The sequence below is a fragment of the Catharus ustulatus genome, chromosome 12 (assembly GCF_009819885.2).
Source record: "Catharus ustulatus isolate bCatUst1 chromosome 12, bCatUst1.pri.v2, whole genome shotgun sequence".
NCBI lineage: Eukaryota > Metazoa > Chordata > Aves > Passeriformes > Turdidae > Catharus > Catharus ustulatus.
Window position 1 is genome coordinate 2,183,802 of NC_046232.1, and position 15,178 is coordinate 2,198,979.

Genomic DNA, 15,178 nt, shown 5'->3' on the forward strand with positions numbered 1-15,178 from the left:
ATCTGCTCTTCAGAGCTTTGGGAATTGAGAGGTTTTCCTGTCGGCAGAGCCGGGGCTGAGGATGCGGGGTGCTGGGGGGAGCAGAGCCCTGGCACACTCGATGCACACTTGCCTGCTATGCAATCTGCCAGGCTTTCTCCTGACTGCGGGTTCCAGCGGCTTCTCTCATGGCTCAAGGGTCGAGCTCAGACTCCAAAGTACTTCCCGAAGTACCTGCTGCCTCTGTGTGCCATCCTTGGACACAGCGTGGCTGGGATTCTGCATCCCGCTGGGAATGCTGCAGGGCAGTCAGGCAGGGTGACATTTGCAGTTTGCAGTGGGTGTCCTTGAGAGGAGCGAGCGCCGAGAGAAGGGACCAGGTTCTCTTTAAGGGGGCAGGACTTTGGGAACATTATGAAGGCAAGAATGAGCTTCTCCCTCTGCCTTCCACCCTCCCCTCCTTCCCTGTCTCTCCGGGACAGAGACCTGGGTTCCCTGCGCTCCCCTTTGCCTGGCAGGGATGAAGGCAGGAGCTGGGTGCTGGGATGGGCAGCTGAGCAGGGGAGGAGGAGGAGGAGGAGGAGGAGGGGAGGAAGGGGAGGGAGAGGGGGAGGATCTGCTAATTACACAGAACAGCTCTGGGGGCTGCTGAAGTCCAGAATGAAGCAAAGAGCAGCAGAAGCGAGTGCTGCAGTGGGAGCGGAGGAACCCAAGCATCGCCGAGAGCTGGAGCCGACTGTTATCCCTGCTGGGAGCAACTGGGAGCACCCGGGGGATCCTGCATCCCTGTCTCCCACAGGAAACAGCCTCTGGCACTGCCACTGAGCCCACTGCCAGCCCCCGGAGAGCCGAGGGGAAAGGGCTGGCGGTTGCAGGACGCAGGGCTGGGCTGGAGGGCAGCAAGGTCAGCACTGCTATGGTCACAGAGGGCTAAGAGCCTGCTGGATCCCCGGGGAAGAGGTGGAGTATGGCTGCCGAAGGAGGGAGAGCCAAGCCTGCTGCCCAGTCCAGGATGGAGAACTTCCGAAAGGTGAGGACCTCGGAGCAGGAGATGCCGTTGCCCTTCCCAGACCTGCCCCCGGACGTGGTGGAGATGAAAGTGAAGGAGGGCAGCAAGATCAGGAACCTGATGAACTTCGCCATGGCCCAGATGGAGCTGAAGGGCAGGCGGCAGATTGTGTTCAGCGGCTGCGGCAGGGCCGTCACCAAAACCATCACCTGCGTGGAGATCATGAAGCGCAAGCTGGGAGGGCTCCACCAGGTCACCAAGGTACGCTACAAAACCGTGCTGGAGGTCTGGGAGAACCAGGACCCGCCGCCTGACGGCCCCACACAGAACCTGACCGTCCACAAGAACGTCCCCTCCATCTGCATCCTGCTCTCCCGGGACCCCCTGGATCCCAACCAGGCGGGATACCAGCCCCCGGAGCAGCGGCGTGAGGCGGGGGAAGACACGTCAGGATCCTCCACCAAGGGGCTGAAGCGGCTGCTGCCGCCTCCCTGCGAGGAGCTACTGCCCAAGAAACTGCAGGTACAGGTGTCTGACAGCCCCAGGGGCTCGGGGACCACTGCTGGCCAACTGGACCACTGACCCCAATGCCTCCCACCCCAGCAGGCAGGAATATCCACTCATTGCAGGGTCACTGGTGGGCTGCAGGCTCCCCCTGACCTGTCCCCACTCGCTGCTCTTTGACCCCCTGTGGGTGGAGGGTCCCCAGATTTGGCATGAGGGTTAAATGGTTAAACCCAGGATCTCTCAGTTATGGATTGAAGCAGGTGAGGATGTGGTGGGGGGAGCTGGTGACCTCTAATTCAGCCACCCAGGGACTCTGTGACCACCAGATACATCCTGCAGCGACTCCCACGGAACTGGACCAGCTGAGGGGTGCCTGGACCAGCAGCACCGCTCCCCACTGCAACGCCTCATCCATCACCAGAGATGGGTTTGCCCCAAGCTTGTGGGAATAAAACCTTCACTATCAAACCCGCTGCTGAGGAGCTGTCGGAGTTATTAATGCCGGGCTCAGCATCCTGTGGGGCTGTGATTCATCCCAAAAAAACCACCCAAACAAGCATGGGGGTTGCTCCCTCTCTGCACCCACAGAGCCAAACACTGCCCTGTGCCTGTGGGACAGCACAAGGAAATAAAACAACCTGCATTGGATACTCTTATCTGGAGACAGGAGAAACCACGGGAGCTGGAGGCAATGGAAGTATGGGGCAGGGGGTTATTGTCACTGGATGCAGTGCCCAGCACAGGATGAGGAGGTTCTGGGGTCGTGCCTTGGCTGCAGAGTGCTTCAGAGCAAAATCCCTGCTACTTCCAGGGGGTAAAGAGAAATGAATGGAAAATAAAAGCTCTTTAGAAATAATTGAGATGTGTCTATGGGAAAAGGGGGGGATCATCTTGGATGCTGGCCATGGCATGGATCAGCACAGTGAAGGCTGCTGCCAACTCAGGACAAGGGGATCCCAGCCAAACTCTGTCCCTTGGAAGAACGGGATTGGGGTCTCCTGTGGTGGCACAGCAGCACCTGGCAAAGCCCCAGTTCCAGTGGGGACAGGGGAGATTTGGGGGATAGGTTATGGGATGCCAAGCTCTCATCCACCTGACTCCCAGCTCCTGGGGGCACTGCGGGATGAATTAATCGGTATTAAGGAGCAAACTCTTCCCAAAATCCACATGTGAGGGATTCTCTGGCTGCAGCTGCCTTATCTCCCTGTACACAATCCGGCACTCTAGCCTCCCAGCCCCCGGGCAGTTCTGCCCCATGGTTGGCACAACTCGCTTCTGCTCCCCCCATGCCTAGGGCAGTGCTGCCGACGTTGGACACAGCCCTGTCCTGCACCCCAACTTCCCGGGTTGTGCTTCCCCCTGGTGGACAAACCCAGTAATACAGCGCCTCACCACCCGAGCAGTGCCGCCCCCTTGTGGATGCAACCCTGTGCTGCAGTCTGCCCCCAGCCGTCCTGCCCCTTTTTGGACAAACCTAGAACTCTGCCCCCTCACCCCTCCCGAGCAGTTCTGCTCTTTTGTAGATACAGCACAGTACTGCGACCCCCAACATCACTACCCCTTGAGCAATGCAACCCTCTTGTTGATGCCACCCAGTAGTGCAGCCACCCCCCCCCCCCCCAGTAGTGATTCCCTCATGTGGAAATGACCGGGTATTCCAACCCCGTGGCCCTAGTAGTGCTTCTCCCTTGTGGACACAACCTGGTATCACAACCAAGCACCAGTAGAGGTGTCCCTTAGCAGACACAATCTGGTACTGCAGCTCCCATCCCCTGTCAGTGCTGCTCCCTGGTGGCCACAATTCGGTACTGCGTCCCCATGGACATTGCTGCCTTTGCTGGAGACAAATTTGTACTGTGCCCCTTTCATTCGCGGGCATTTCTGACCCTGGTGGACATACCACGTACTGCGCCCCCTATGGGCAGTGCTGCGCCCTGGTGGACAAAACCCAGTACTGCAGCCCCCCATAGCATGGCCGTGCTGTGCCCTGGTGGACACAACCCAGTACTGCAGACACCCATTCCCCCAGCAGTGCTACCCCCTGGTGGACACTACAGGTACTGCAACCATTCACTTGCCAAGTCGTGCTGCCCCCTGGTTGATACAACCCTGTACTGCAGCCTCCCCATCCCTTGGCAGTGTTTCCCCCTGGTGGACAGAACTAGGTCCTAATCCTTCCACATTTCTGGGCAGTGCTGGTCCTGCATTTTCCCACCTATGTCCATGTGTGCCCCAGTTTGCTTTAGTGTTCTTCAGTATGGCCAAGAGTGCCTTTGAGCGAACGAGAGTGCCGGATTGTGACTGAGTGTGCCAAGTGTGCATGATTGGACCCGTGTGTGCCAGACTATGTGCGAGTGTGGCCGCGTGTGGCCGTGTCTGACCGAGTGTTCATGAATGTGTGTGAGAGTGTTCGAGTGTGTCTGCGTGTTCCCGAATGTCTTGAGTGTTGTCGAATGTGCCCGAGTGTATTTGAGGATTTCCGAGTGTGTGTGAGTTTGCCAGAGACTGCCTGAGTTTGGTCGAGCGTGCCCAAGTGTGTCTCCGTGTTCCAGAGTGTGTCTGTATGTTCCCAACAGCTCCCGAGTACTCCAGCTTGAGTGTTTCTGGTTGTGCCCAGCAAAGCCTTGAATGGCCTTGAAGTTCTTCAATATCTGCTTGAATTACAAAATGGCAAAGAGTGACACCGCAGAGAAGTGGGTCTGGGCATGAAACTCTCTCTTCTTTGCACGAGATGTTACTGAGAAGATTTCTCTTTCAATTCAGTTGACCAGAGAAGAAGAACCCAGGGCTATGTAGCTCTAAGAGGGAATATGCATCAAGCAGAGAAGTTTCAGCAGAAGCAAAACTTCAGAGCGTTTCGCAGCCACCAGTCTTTGCTGTGTGAAAAGCAGAAGACCATTTGCCTCTTGGGAGAACAAAAGCGCACCAGAAAATCATGTCCGAAGAATGGAGCAGCAGAGTACCAGGCTGGTGTGTGCAGCGTACTGGCTGTAAGTGGCAAATGGTTAGGGGCAATTGCATGTGAGTTAGCTTTGCTGCTTCCTATTCCTCTTCCAGCATTTTGTGGAAAAAACTGAGCTTGCTATTCGGATCCTAGATGCTGAGAACACATTTGTAGGTACACTGGAGAAAGAGAAGACACCATGACTTGGCATGCTGGATGAACTTATGCAGGCAAAGCAGGAAGGGCTGCCCTGCACTGGCTTTTACTTCCAGAGCTTCTTTTAGGACAGCAGCTGAGGAAAGTTGGCAACTGAGCTGCGAGAGTGCAAAATGTGCAAGAGTGCACACCTGTGTGAGAAAGACGGTACAGAAAGGCAGTGTGCTCTGCACTGTTTCAGAGCTCTTTGGAGAACACGTACTTGAAGGATGCCTTCTCAGTTCCAAAACTCTGCAACAGTGAAGCTGTAAGAAGAAGGTGATCGCGATGTGCAGAGGTGTTCAACAGCTGCGCTCTATTTTTCCGAGCAGCAAGAGCATTTTCAGCTGACTCCTGTTTTAAGAGAGCTTTTGCTGGACTTTTGCAGTTTGGTAGGCTGCTGGCACAAGCCCGGCGCATTGCCTCTTCATTCTGGGCTTTATGCGATCCAGCAAGAAGTGGTGCCCGGCCATGACATTCAGCTTTGCCACGTCTCAGCACGTCTATTCTAGAGAAAGATCATGTGCTGTGCATGCTTTCTCCTCCCCTTTATGTACGCTTCTGAGCTTTTATGGGCAGAGTCCGAAGTGTCCGTGTTGCTCCCGTTTATCGAAATGTGGCAGGAGAGGAGTACTTGCTGGATTAGTCGTTCTATGCCCAAGACATTCAAGAGAGCAACGCATCTGGGAAAGGAGCTGGGATAATGAAGGATGTGTAGGCATTGGTCTTTTCTGCCCAATGTATCCGAAAAGCTTTCCATTTCAAGTCAGTAGACAAGAGAGGCAGAACACAGGGCTATGTAAGGCTTCGTCAGAAAATGCATCACATGGAGGGGTTTCAGCAGGAGCGAAATATCAGAGTGTTTCACTGCCACCAGTGTTTGCTGTGCGAAAAGCAGACAACCATTCACCTCTGACAGATTGAAAGTGCACCAGGATACAATGGGGAAGGAACAAAGCCGCAGAGCATGAGGTTGGGGTGCCAGTACACTGCCCAAACAAGCCTATTGCTCTGCAGGCTCTTCACCTCTTGTGTCCTGGTGCGCTTTCACTCTAGCAGAAGCAAATCATCTTCTCCTTCTACCACGGTAAACACTGAAACGAAGCCTGATGAGGTTTTGCTTCTGCTGACACCTCCGGGTGATGCATTTTCCCATGAAGCCTTACATAGCCCTGTGTTCTGCCTCTCTTGTCAAAAATAACCCCAAAATCCAGCGAGATTCCAGAGATTTCTGAGGAAACAAAGGGCAAAATGGGTGGGCAAAATTCTGAAGGAAATCTGACTTAAAATGGCCAAAATATTAAAAAAATCGCATGCAAAATGACCCCAAAAAAATCCAATTAGGACTGAGAAACCCCAAACCTGTCAAAATTCCAGGGATTATTGGGAAAATCATGGGGGAAAACCCAGAAAAAATTCAGCCTAAAAACCCATAAAACTCACTAAAAATCCGCACCAAGAAATTCAAAAATCCCCTAAAAATTGCACGAGAAATGGCCAGAAAATCATAAAATCAGCACTAAAAAAACAAAAGTACCCCCAAAATCCAGTGAGATTCCAGGGATTTCTGAGGAATCAAAGGGCAAAACAGGTGGGCAAAATTCTGAAGGAAATCTGACTTAAAATAGCCAAAAATATTCTAAAAATAACCCAAAAAATCTAAAACCTTGCAATGAAACACCCCAAACCCATCAAAATTCCAGGGATTATTGGGAAAAGCATCAGGAAAAACTCAGGAAAAACTCAGCCTAAAAACCCAGAAAAGTCCCTAAAAATCCACACCAAGAAATGCAAAAATCCCTTAGAAATTGCACGAGAAATGGCCAGAAAATTCCTAAAATTTGCGATAAAAAAAAGGAAAATGGCCCCAACTTCATTCTGTTTTGCTGTTGATTTTCATAGCTGATGTTGTTCTTGTTTGTTTTGTAGATAAATTTGTAAAGAACTGTTATTCCTAAACCCATATCTTTGCCTGAGAGCCCCTTAATTTCCAAATTATAATAAATTGGAGGGAGGCCATTCTCACTCTCCATTTCACGAGGAGCTCCTGCCTTTTTCTTGGCAGTAGCTGTCCTCCAAACCAGGACAATGACTTAAACAGCACTAGGTCAGCATGACACCCCTAGTCCAAGAGCCAGCATGTGTCTTCCTAGGGACTCTCTTGAGGACAGAAGCCCCAGCTCTGTCATCTGGCAAAGCTGAATTCCTTCTCCTTCGCGTTGTCCAGCAGGAACAGCGGTGGTGTGCGCAACCCCTCAGGTTCCCCAGCCAAAGCTGACCTTTAATAAAGGCCTTAAAATAGGAGATGGTCTCCTGGATTGTTTACTTCAGACCCCATGGATGGGAACGGGGGAACCCTGGGCTGGGCTCCGACAGTGCCATAGCCAGGTAATGCAGGGAGAGGAGAACTGGGGGGACACGGAGATTTGGGGCCGGGGGCTGTGGGTGAAGGAAAGGGGGAACAGAGATAGACGGAAGTGTTTGGGTGTTCCAAGATTGAGAAAAGGGGAGGCTGGGGTGGGTAGAGGTGGGATGGGTGGGGTTAAGGGGGTTCTTGTGTCCAGGAAAGGGAGCTCCAAGGGTCCCCACTCCCAGCTCAGGGCAGGGAAACCCAGGATGGCTGGAAATAGGGTTCCCAGGTGTCCTCAGTGGGAGAAAGGAGTGTCTGGGGGCTGGGAAATGCAGGAGTGGGGGGCCCAGGGGTCCCAGGGTCAAGGAAAAGGGTGGGTCTGTGAGCTCTGCAGGGGCCATGTGGGGACCGCGCAGGACCGGTGGGATGGGAGGGGGGACATCGTTTTGGGGGAGCCTCAGAAGTGCCCTTCCCTGAGTGGGACCCAGAGAGAGGAGAGCCCCAGATGGCCAAAGTGGGGACCCTGAGAGTAGGGGACCCCGGGATTGTAGGGGTGTGGTGGGGTGGCGGGGGGTGCTGAGGCTGGAGGGGCGGCACAGCCGGGAAAGGGGTTTGGGGGTGCCAGTGCTGGGAGTGGCTTCTCCCAGTATGAGCCGTCAGACCCAGCCATTCCCTATTATGATGCAACTTGCCCCCAGCACGATCTCAGTTGCTCCCAGTTCCTCCCATTTTGGTCCAATGTGTTCCCAGCTCTCCCAGCTGCCCCTAGCACAGTCCTGGTCACTCCCAGTACCATCCCAGTATGAGTCCATGTCCTAGTTTGGAGGACAGGTGTCTGCTAAGAAAGGCAGGAGCTTCTCTTTGAAATGGAGAATGTAAACCCTCTCCCTCCAAATTATTGTAATTTTGAAATCAAAGGGTTCTCAGGCAAAGATATGGGAATTAGGAATAACAGTTCTTTACCAGGGAAATTAAAATAGAAATACAGTACTGCAAAGAAACAAACTCCAAACCCTGACAAAGTCAGAGTACAACCTGACACCTCATCAGGCAGGGTGTTGGCAGCAGTCCCATTCAATGGTGGCTGCATCCTCCTGCAGTGACAGATGTAGCTCAGTTGGAGCAGTGCTCCTGTACAAGGTGCAGTTTCCTTCCAGAGGTCCAGTGGTGATATGAAGAAATCCGGTTTTCCTCTGGAGTCCAGTGGAGAAAGGGGCTCCCTTAGTGTCCCAAAACCTCTGTTTTTATCTTGGTAAGAAATGTTGGGCTCTTCCCCCTGGCTGGAGCAACTTCCAATGGGATGCAGTAATTTTATCAGTTCCACAGTGGGACTCAATGGGCCATTAGCAGAAAATGACTCCCTGGAGGAAGGATGGGTTGTGAAAAGATAAAGAACAACGCCCTGCCTGGTTTCAATGGATGGCCCATTAGCAGAATATCTGCCGTTGAGATAAGGATCACTGCCCCCACCCTCAACAGATGGTGATAGAATAGATACCTTACATCCTGTATTGTAACCCCAGACAGTCCAGGATGATGTCAGTCTCTGCCAGCAGGGCCCCAGTCACTCACACTTGCCCCCAGTTGCCCCATGGTTCCAGTTTTCCCCCCAGCACATTACCAGTCACTCCCAGTTAGGTCTAAGTCACCACCCCTATGGTTTCAGACACTCCCAGTATGTCCCAGTTGCTCTGAACAATCTAGTAGTCATTCTCAGACACTCCCAGTCACCTCAGCGTGGTTCACTTGCCCCCAGTTTTATCCCAGTTGCTCCCAGGTCCTCCCAGAGTGTGCACAGTTGGCTCCCAGCACGGGCCCGGTAGCTCCCAGTAACTTCCAGTCAGGGTCCAATCACACCCACTCTATGATTGTAGCCACTCCCAGTATCATCCCAGTATGATCCCAGTCACTTGTAGTCTAAATCCAGTTACTCCCAGTATGAGGCTAGTGGTCCCCAGTGTGATCCCAGTTACTCCCTGTCACTCCCAGCATGACCCCAGTAGCCTCCAGTATAATCCCTGACTCCCTGTCTCTCCCAGTATATCCCAGTCACTCCCAGCATGCTCTCAGTCACTCTCACTTCTTCCCAGTTGCTTTCAGCATGATCTCAGTTGCTCACAGCCACTCCCAGTCTATCCCAGTATGATTCCAGTCACCCTCAATGTGATCCCAGTCTCACCCAGCATGGACCCAGCTGCTCTCACTGCCATCTCAGTATGATCCCAGTTGCTGCCTGCATAATTTCAGTTGCTCTCAGTTCCTGCCAGGATGATCCCTGGAATAGCCCCAGTCTCACTCAGCATTGTCCCACTATCTCCTAGTTGCCCCCAGTATGGTTCCAGTCCCCCCAGTATGGTCCCAGCTGTCCTCAGCTTTGTCCCAGCTGTTCCCAGTGCGGTTCCAGTCCCCTAGGATGGTTACACTCTCATTATATCCCAGTTGTCCCAGTAAGGTTCCAGTTACCTCAGAATGATGCCAGTCTTTCCCAGTTACTCACAGTTGTCTCCAGCCTGCTCCCAGTTTCTGTCAGTTGCTCCCAGAATGATCCCTGTTATGGCCTCAGTCTCCTCAGCATGGTTCCAGTACTTTCCAGTTGATCCCAGTTGCTCCCAATGTGTCCACATTTTCCTCCCAACATGCGCCCAGTAGGTCCCAGTAACCCCCAGTCAGGTTCCACTCACACTCACCGTAATCCCAGTGGCTCCCAGGATGACCCCAGTAAGACCCATAGTCACTCCCAGTATGGTTCCAGTCCCTCCCAGTATGATTTGTTGCACTCAGTCACCCCCATTATGGTTACAGTCATCTCCAGTACGACTCCAGTCAGTCCCAGGTCCTGCCAGTATTATTCCAGTAATGCCCAGAGTGACTCCCTGTGACTCCCAGTGTTGGTCCAGTTGTTCCCAGTCACTCCCAGTATGGTTCCATGTTACCATGTGTGGTTCCTGGAGTGGTGATAGTCACAGTAACATGGCAACTTCCTTAGATGAGCAAGAAAGAGCATTTATTGAAAGAAATAATGGATTTAAATAGTGTACATCATGGAAAATAATTTACAGACATTTCATTGGACAAAGGAGAAGACACCCCTAGTCCGTGAGACTTGTCACGTACACCACAGGTGTTATAATCTCTGTTTTGGTTTTTCTGTCCTTGAAGAGCCTGAGAGCCAGGCTCGAGCAGCCTGAGAAGCTGGGCTGCTTTCTTGGTTCCCAGGCCAACAGTCCCAGTCGTGGACAGCACTTTTCCTGTCACTCCCAGTCTGATTCCAGTGGGATCCCAGTCATTCTCGGATATTCCCAGTACTATTCCAGTCACTCCCAGTATGATGCCAGCTAGTTCCAGTAGGATCCTAGTATGACTGACATGGGCACAGCTGTTCCCATCATCATCCAGTGTGGTTCCAGTTGCTCCCATTTCCCCTCACTGTGGTTTCCGTCTCTCCCAGTGTATCCCAGTTTCTGCCAGCATGTTCCCAGTCATTCTCAGTTGTCCTCAGCTGCTTCCAGACTGATCCCAGTTGCTTACAGCCTCTTTCATTCACCCTCAGTGCAGTCCCAGTGGCTGCCAGTATGATCCAGTATGATCCCAGTCCTTCTGAGTATGGTTCCAGTTGCTCCCCGTATGATCCAGTATGATCCCAGTCCTTCTGAGCATGGTTCCAGTTGTTCCCCGTTGCTCCCATTGTGATCCCAGTTGCCCACAGTTGCCCCTAGCATAGTCCCAGTCACTCCATAGATGATCCCAAGTCCCACCCAGCATGGTCCCAGTCATGCCCAGTTGTCCCCAGTGTAGACTCAGTCAATCCCACTGACTCCCAGTTGCCCCCAGAGTGGACTCAGTTCTCCCCAGCGTGGTCCTGGTTTTTCCCAGGCTGGTTCCAGTCACTCCAGTAAGGTCACAGGCACTGCCAGTATATCACAGTTGCCCTCAACACGCTCGTAGTCATTCCCAGCCAGTCCCAGTTGCCCCAGTAAGGTTCCAGATACCCGAGTACAGCCCAGTCCCTCCCACTGATGCCACTCCTGGGATCCCCCACCTGCATCTGCGTTCCCAGATCTCCCGAGAGGAGCCCCAAGGGCTGGAAGACGCCAGCCAGGGTCTCCAGAAAATGCCAGTGTTCCTCTCCTTTTCCCCGGCCCTAGTGGGTGGGAGCAGCCAAGAGCCCCGCGCTGCCCATCCCGACCTGTCCTGGCTCCATCCCTGCTCCTCCCGAGGGCTGTGAGGGCTTCGGGAACGGGGCACTGAGAGTGTCGCTGCTCCTGGGGGAGGAGGAGGAGGGATGGGAGAGGAGGGATGAAGGATGAGAGAGAGAAGGGATGGAAGTAAGGGAAGGAAGGTGGGTTAGGGAGGAGGAGGAGGAGGAGGGATGCACGGGAGGAGTGGGAGGAAGAGGATGAGGAGGGACAAAGGAGGAACAAGAAAGAGAAGGAACTATGAGGTCGAGTGCTCTCTGAATTCAATTCCCCCAGCTGTGGGATCATTGCCCCCCAATCCTGCAGGTGATTGGGGAGGGGGAGCTTCGCCCAGATATCTTGGCAGGTCCCAGAGTTTGGGTTTTTTTGGTGGGGATGTTTGGAGAATGCAGAATTCCAAAGTTGAGAGGAAACGCCCCTTGGGGGGACATTGGGGATCCCAGTGGCAGCTGCCAGCAGAGGCAGCCTGGAGGAGCAGAGCCCTGCGTCCCCCAGGACCCCAAAGTGGGGAGCCCAGAGAGGGGGGAGCCCTGCCATTGGTGGGACCCTCAACAACCTGGAGAGGGGCAGCGGGGATTCCTTGGATACCCCGCACCCCAAAGCTAAGAATAAGGGGAGAAGGGACCCCGGGACCCCAAAATCCCCCAGCATCCCTAATTGTGAAGACTGAAGAGGGGGGAGCTTTTCGGGTTCCTGGGACTCCCAGCAGCCTGGGGAGGGCGGGGATCGAGTAGATGGGGGACCCCCAATACAAGCATGACCCCCAGCAGCTGGGATAGGGGGGAACCCTGAACACCACAGGGGAGGGACCATTCCCAGGAACTTCTGGGAAGCATTTTCAGGGCTGAATGTTGGTGTTTGGGAAGTTTGGATGGACCCCAGATGCCCAGGGACCTCTAGAGATGGACTTGGGCAGGAGGAGCCCCCAACACAACGCGCTCATTCCTTGTTTTTCCCCAAACCAGGATTTCCCATTCCCAACCCTTGGCCCAATGGAGGAGAAAGAGGCTGAGAGGAAGACAAAGATGCCCCAGGAGCCCCAGGCAGGTGAGGAGGAAGTCCCTGCCCCTTTCCCCCTCTGTCCTGCTCCATGTCCCAGCACAGCCCGGCCCCCGACTGCAGCACAACTCCGCTGCCGACCCCGTCCTGCCGGGGACGCGCTGGGGGGATCTCCTTGCCCTTCCCTCTGGCATGGAGGCAAATCCCATCCTCTCCTTGCCCTTCCTCCCCCAGACAAGCAGCTGAGCACGGAGACCAGGGAGGACAAATCCCCACGGCAGAACCTCGTGCAAGAGGCCGTTGGCAGTGGCTCCACGGGACAGGAATCCAACGGGGAGGAGAAGCCGCAGAGATCCCGCACGAGGAGGGGCTGCAAACACAGATCATGGGGATCTGAGGAGGAAAGACCCAGCCTGGGCCGGGCAGGCAGCTGGAGATGGAGCCAGAGCTCAGACCTGGTGGGCCGTGAGCAGCTTGGTGATGGGGAGAAGCCCCACAAGTGCAGGCAGTGTAGGATGAGCTTCAAATGGAGATCCAGCCTGATCCACCACCAGATGATCCACACTGGGGAACAACTCTATGAGTGTGGGGAGTGTGGGAAGAATTTAAGACTAACGCCCACCTAAAGAACCACCAGGTGATCCACACTGGAGAGCAATCCTACTAGTGTGATAAATGTGGGAAGAGGTTTCAGTTTACCCCACTCCTCCTGCACCAGTGCACATCCATAGGGGAGAGACCCTTCTGCTGCCCCGACTGCAGGAAGGGCTTCAGGCAAAGCTCCCATCTTATCACGTACTGGCACATCCACACCAGGGAAAGGCCCCACCAGTGTGGGGATTGTGGGGAGAGCTTTGGGGTCAGCTCCCAGCTGCTTTGACAGCAGAAGACACACAGGGAGGAGAGACCCTTTCACTGCCTCGACTGCAACAAGAGCTTCGAGCACAACCGCAACCTCATCACCCACCAGCGCATGCACACCGGGGAGAGGCCCTACGAGTGTGATAAATGTGGGAAGAGGTTTCAGACCAGTGGCCATCTCATCATGCACCAGCAGATTCACATGGAGGAGAGGCTCTTCTGCTGCTCTGAGTGCGACAAGAGCTTCAAGCACAACTCCACCCTCATCAGCCACCAGCACATCCACACCAGGGAAAAGCCCCACGAGTGTGGGGAGTGTGGGATGAGCTTTGGTCTGAACTTCCAGCTGATCTACCACCAGAGGACCCACGTTGGGGACAGGCCCTACAAGTGTGAGGTGTGTGGGAAGAACTGCAGGCAGCTCTCCAGCCTGATCTGCCACCAGAACATCCACACCAGGAAAAGGCCATACAAGTGTGGGGACTGTGGAAAGGGCTTTGGGCACTGTAACAGCCTGATCCACCACCAGAGGACCCACACTGGGGAGAGGCCCTATGAGTGTGAGGAGTGTAGGAAGAGGTTTTGCATCAGCTGCTATCTGCTCCAGTACCAGCAGATTCACAAAGAGCAGAGCCCCTACGAGTGCCCCCAGTGTGGGAAGAACTCCTCCCAGAGTCTAGCCTTGTACAGACACCAACGGAGGCACCATTATGGGAAGCCCTGAGAGCGCCCCAAGTGCACTGCTCCAACTCCACCCCCCACTGGAGGACCCAAGTTTGGCAGAGCCCTGGTGACCCACATTCCCTGGCATCCATGTTGGGAAGACACCTGGCTGGTTATCCTTTTGTTTTGACCTTATTTTTTTTCACTTCTCCATCTCTTTGTGCACCAAAGCCAAGAGGGATTTATCTGTCACCTGGAAACTACCCAAATCCCACTGAAAACACCTCAGTTTTTACCCAAAATGGCTCAATCCCACCTCCAAGTAGCTTGTTCCCTGTTCAAAACAACTCAATCCCACATGAACCTTACTGGATTCCACAGCCACCAGGGTGAGAAGGGCTTGGAAGGATTTGGAGAAGTGGGATCTAAATTTGGAGCGGTGGGATCGGGATTTTGTGGGGCTGGCTGCCAAGGGATGGATTTGATAGTAAACAAAACTTTCACAATTCCTGATTTCTGTCGCATTCACTTCCAGTCAGTTCCAGTTATGTTTTCAGTGGCACCTTCTCAGCTGATTGTGTTGGTGTCCTCCTTGCTCTCCTGCCTCTCTCTGCCTGCTCTGTTTCTCTCTTGACCCAGGGCAGCTCCCACCCAAGACCCTCCCTGATTTAATTCCCAGTGCAGGAGCTCCAGCAGCCATGGGTGAAGTTCTGAAGGCTGGCAGTGAAATGTCCCTGTAAGATCTTGCTGCATTTGGCTTTTGGCCTCTTCTTAAGAGCTTTGCTTTCAAGGGCAAGAACATATTTTCCTGGCTGGGAACTGGAATTCCAGACCCTGGCAATGAATCACATGGACTGGGACTGCACAGACTGGGACCAGATGGATCAGGGCCATCCTGGTTGGGATTGTACAAACTGGGATCACATGGACTGGGATTGTACAAAATAGGCTCATATGCACTGGGATTGTACAAACTGGGATCACATGGACTGGGATTGTACAAACTGGGACCATATGGACCAGGATGGTTGCAATGGAATGATGTGAACTGAGGCGTTCCCACTCCACCCAGGGGTCCCTCCCAGTCCCATCCAGTCCCTCCCAGTCCTGTGCAGGAGCACAGCCAAAACTCCCCAGAGTTAATGTGGAGGTTCCAGAGCATTCATGGTGTGATCCTGGTGCCAATCCAAATCCTGGTGTCGGCCTCGGTCTTGGTACCGATCCCTGTGTCAATCTCAGTCTTGGAGCAGTCCTGGAGTGCTCCCAGTGCTGAGCCCAGTCCTGGTCTGAAGCTCCTGATCCTAGAGCAGTGCTGGTCTCAGTCTCAGTCCTATGGTAGTGCCAGTCTCGGTGCCAGTCTCATCTCTGTGCCGGTTCCGCGGCCAATCTCAGTCCCAGTGCTGTTCCCAGTCTTGGTCTCAGTCTCCATTCTGATTTCAGTCTCAGTCTTGGTTGTGATGCCTGTTCTGGTGCCA

General features: G+C 53.9%; 2 protein-coding genes across 4 annotated transcripts; both read left to right on the plus strand.

Moving 5' to 3' along the window:
* Nucleotides 1-602: 602 nt before the first annotated feature.
* Nucleotides 603-6,898, plus strand: RPP25 (ribonuclease P and MRP subunit p25). Of its 3 annotated transcripts, none has more exons than XM_033071142.1 (2): nt 603-1,510; nt 4,259-6,898. In XM_033071142.1, exons 1-2 carry the CDS (start codon nt 947-949, stop codon nt 4,289-4,291), a joined length of 597 nt encoding a protein of 198 aa, XP_032927033.1. In that variant the 5' UTR covers nt 603-946; the 3' UTR covers nt 4,292-6,898. The 3 variants fall into 3 exon arrangements, with proteins under 3 accessions (XP_032927033.1, XP_032927034.1, XP_032927032.1); XM_033071143.1 differs by lacking the exon at nt 4,259-6,898 and adding an exon at nt 4,072-4,241; XM_033071141.1 differs by lacking the exon at nt 4,259-6,898 and having other exon boundaries at nt 603-2,143.
* A 5,153-nt stretch (nt 6,899-12,051) lies between these two features.
* ZSCAN2 (zinc finger and SCAN domain containing 2) lies at nt 12,052-13,764 on the plus strand. Its single transcript, XM_033070757.1, is given in 4 exon segments — nt 12,052-12,165; nt 12,167-12,227; nt 12,414-12,782; nt 12,947-13,764. Coding segments are annotated over 4 exon segments (1,362 nt in total).
* The last annotated feature ends 1,414 nt before the right edge of the window (nt 13,765-15,178 follow it).

Coding starts and splice junctions, on each gene's coding strand:
- RPP25 (XM_033071141.1), top strand. CDS start 947: ATGGCTGCCGAAGGAGGGAGAGCCAAGCCTGCTGCCCAGTCCAGGATG.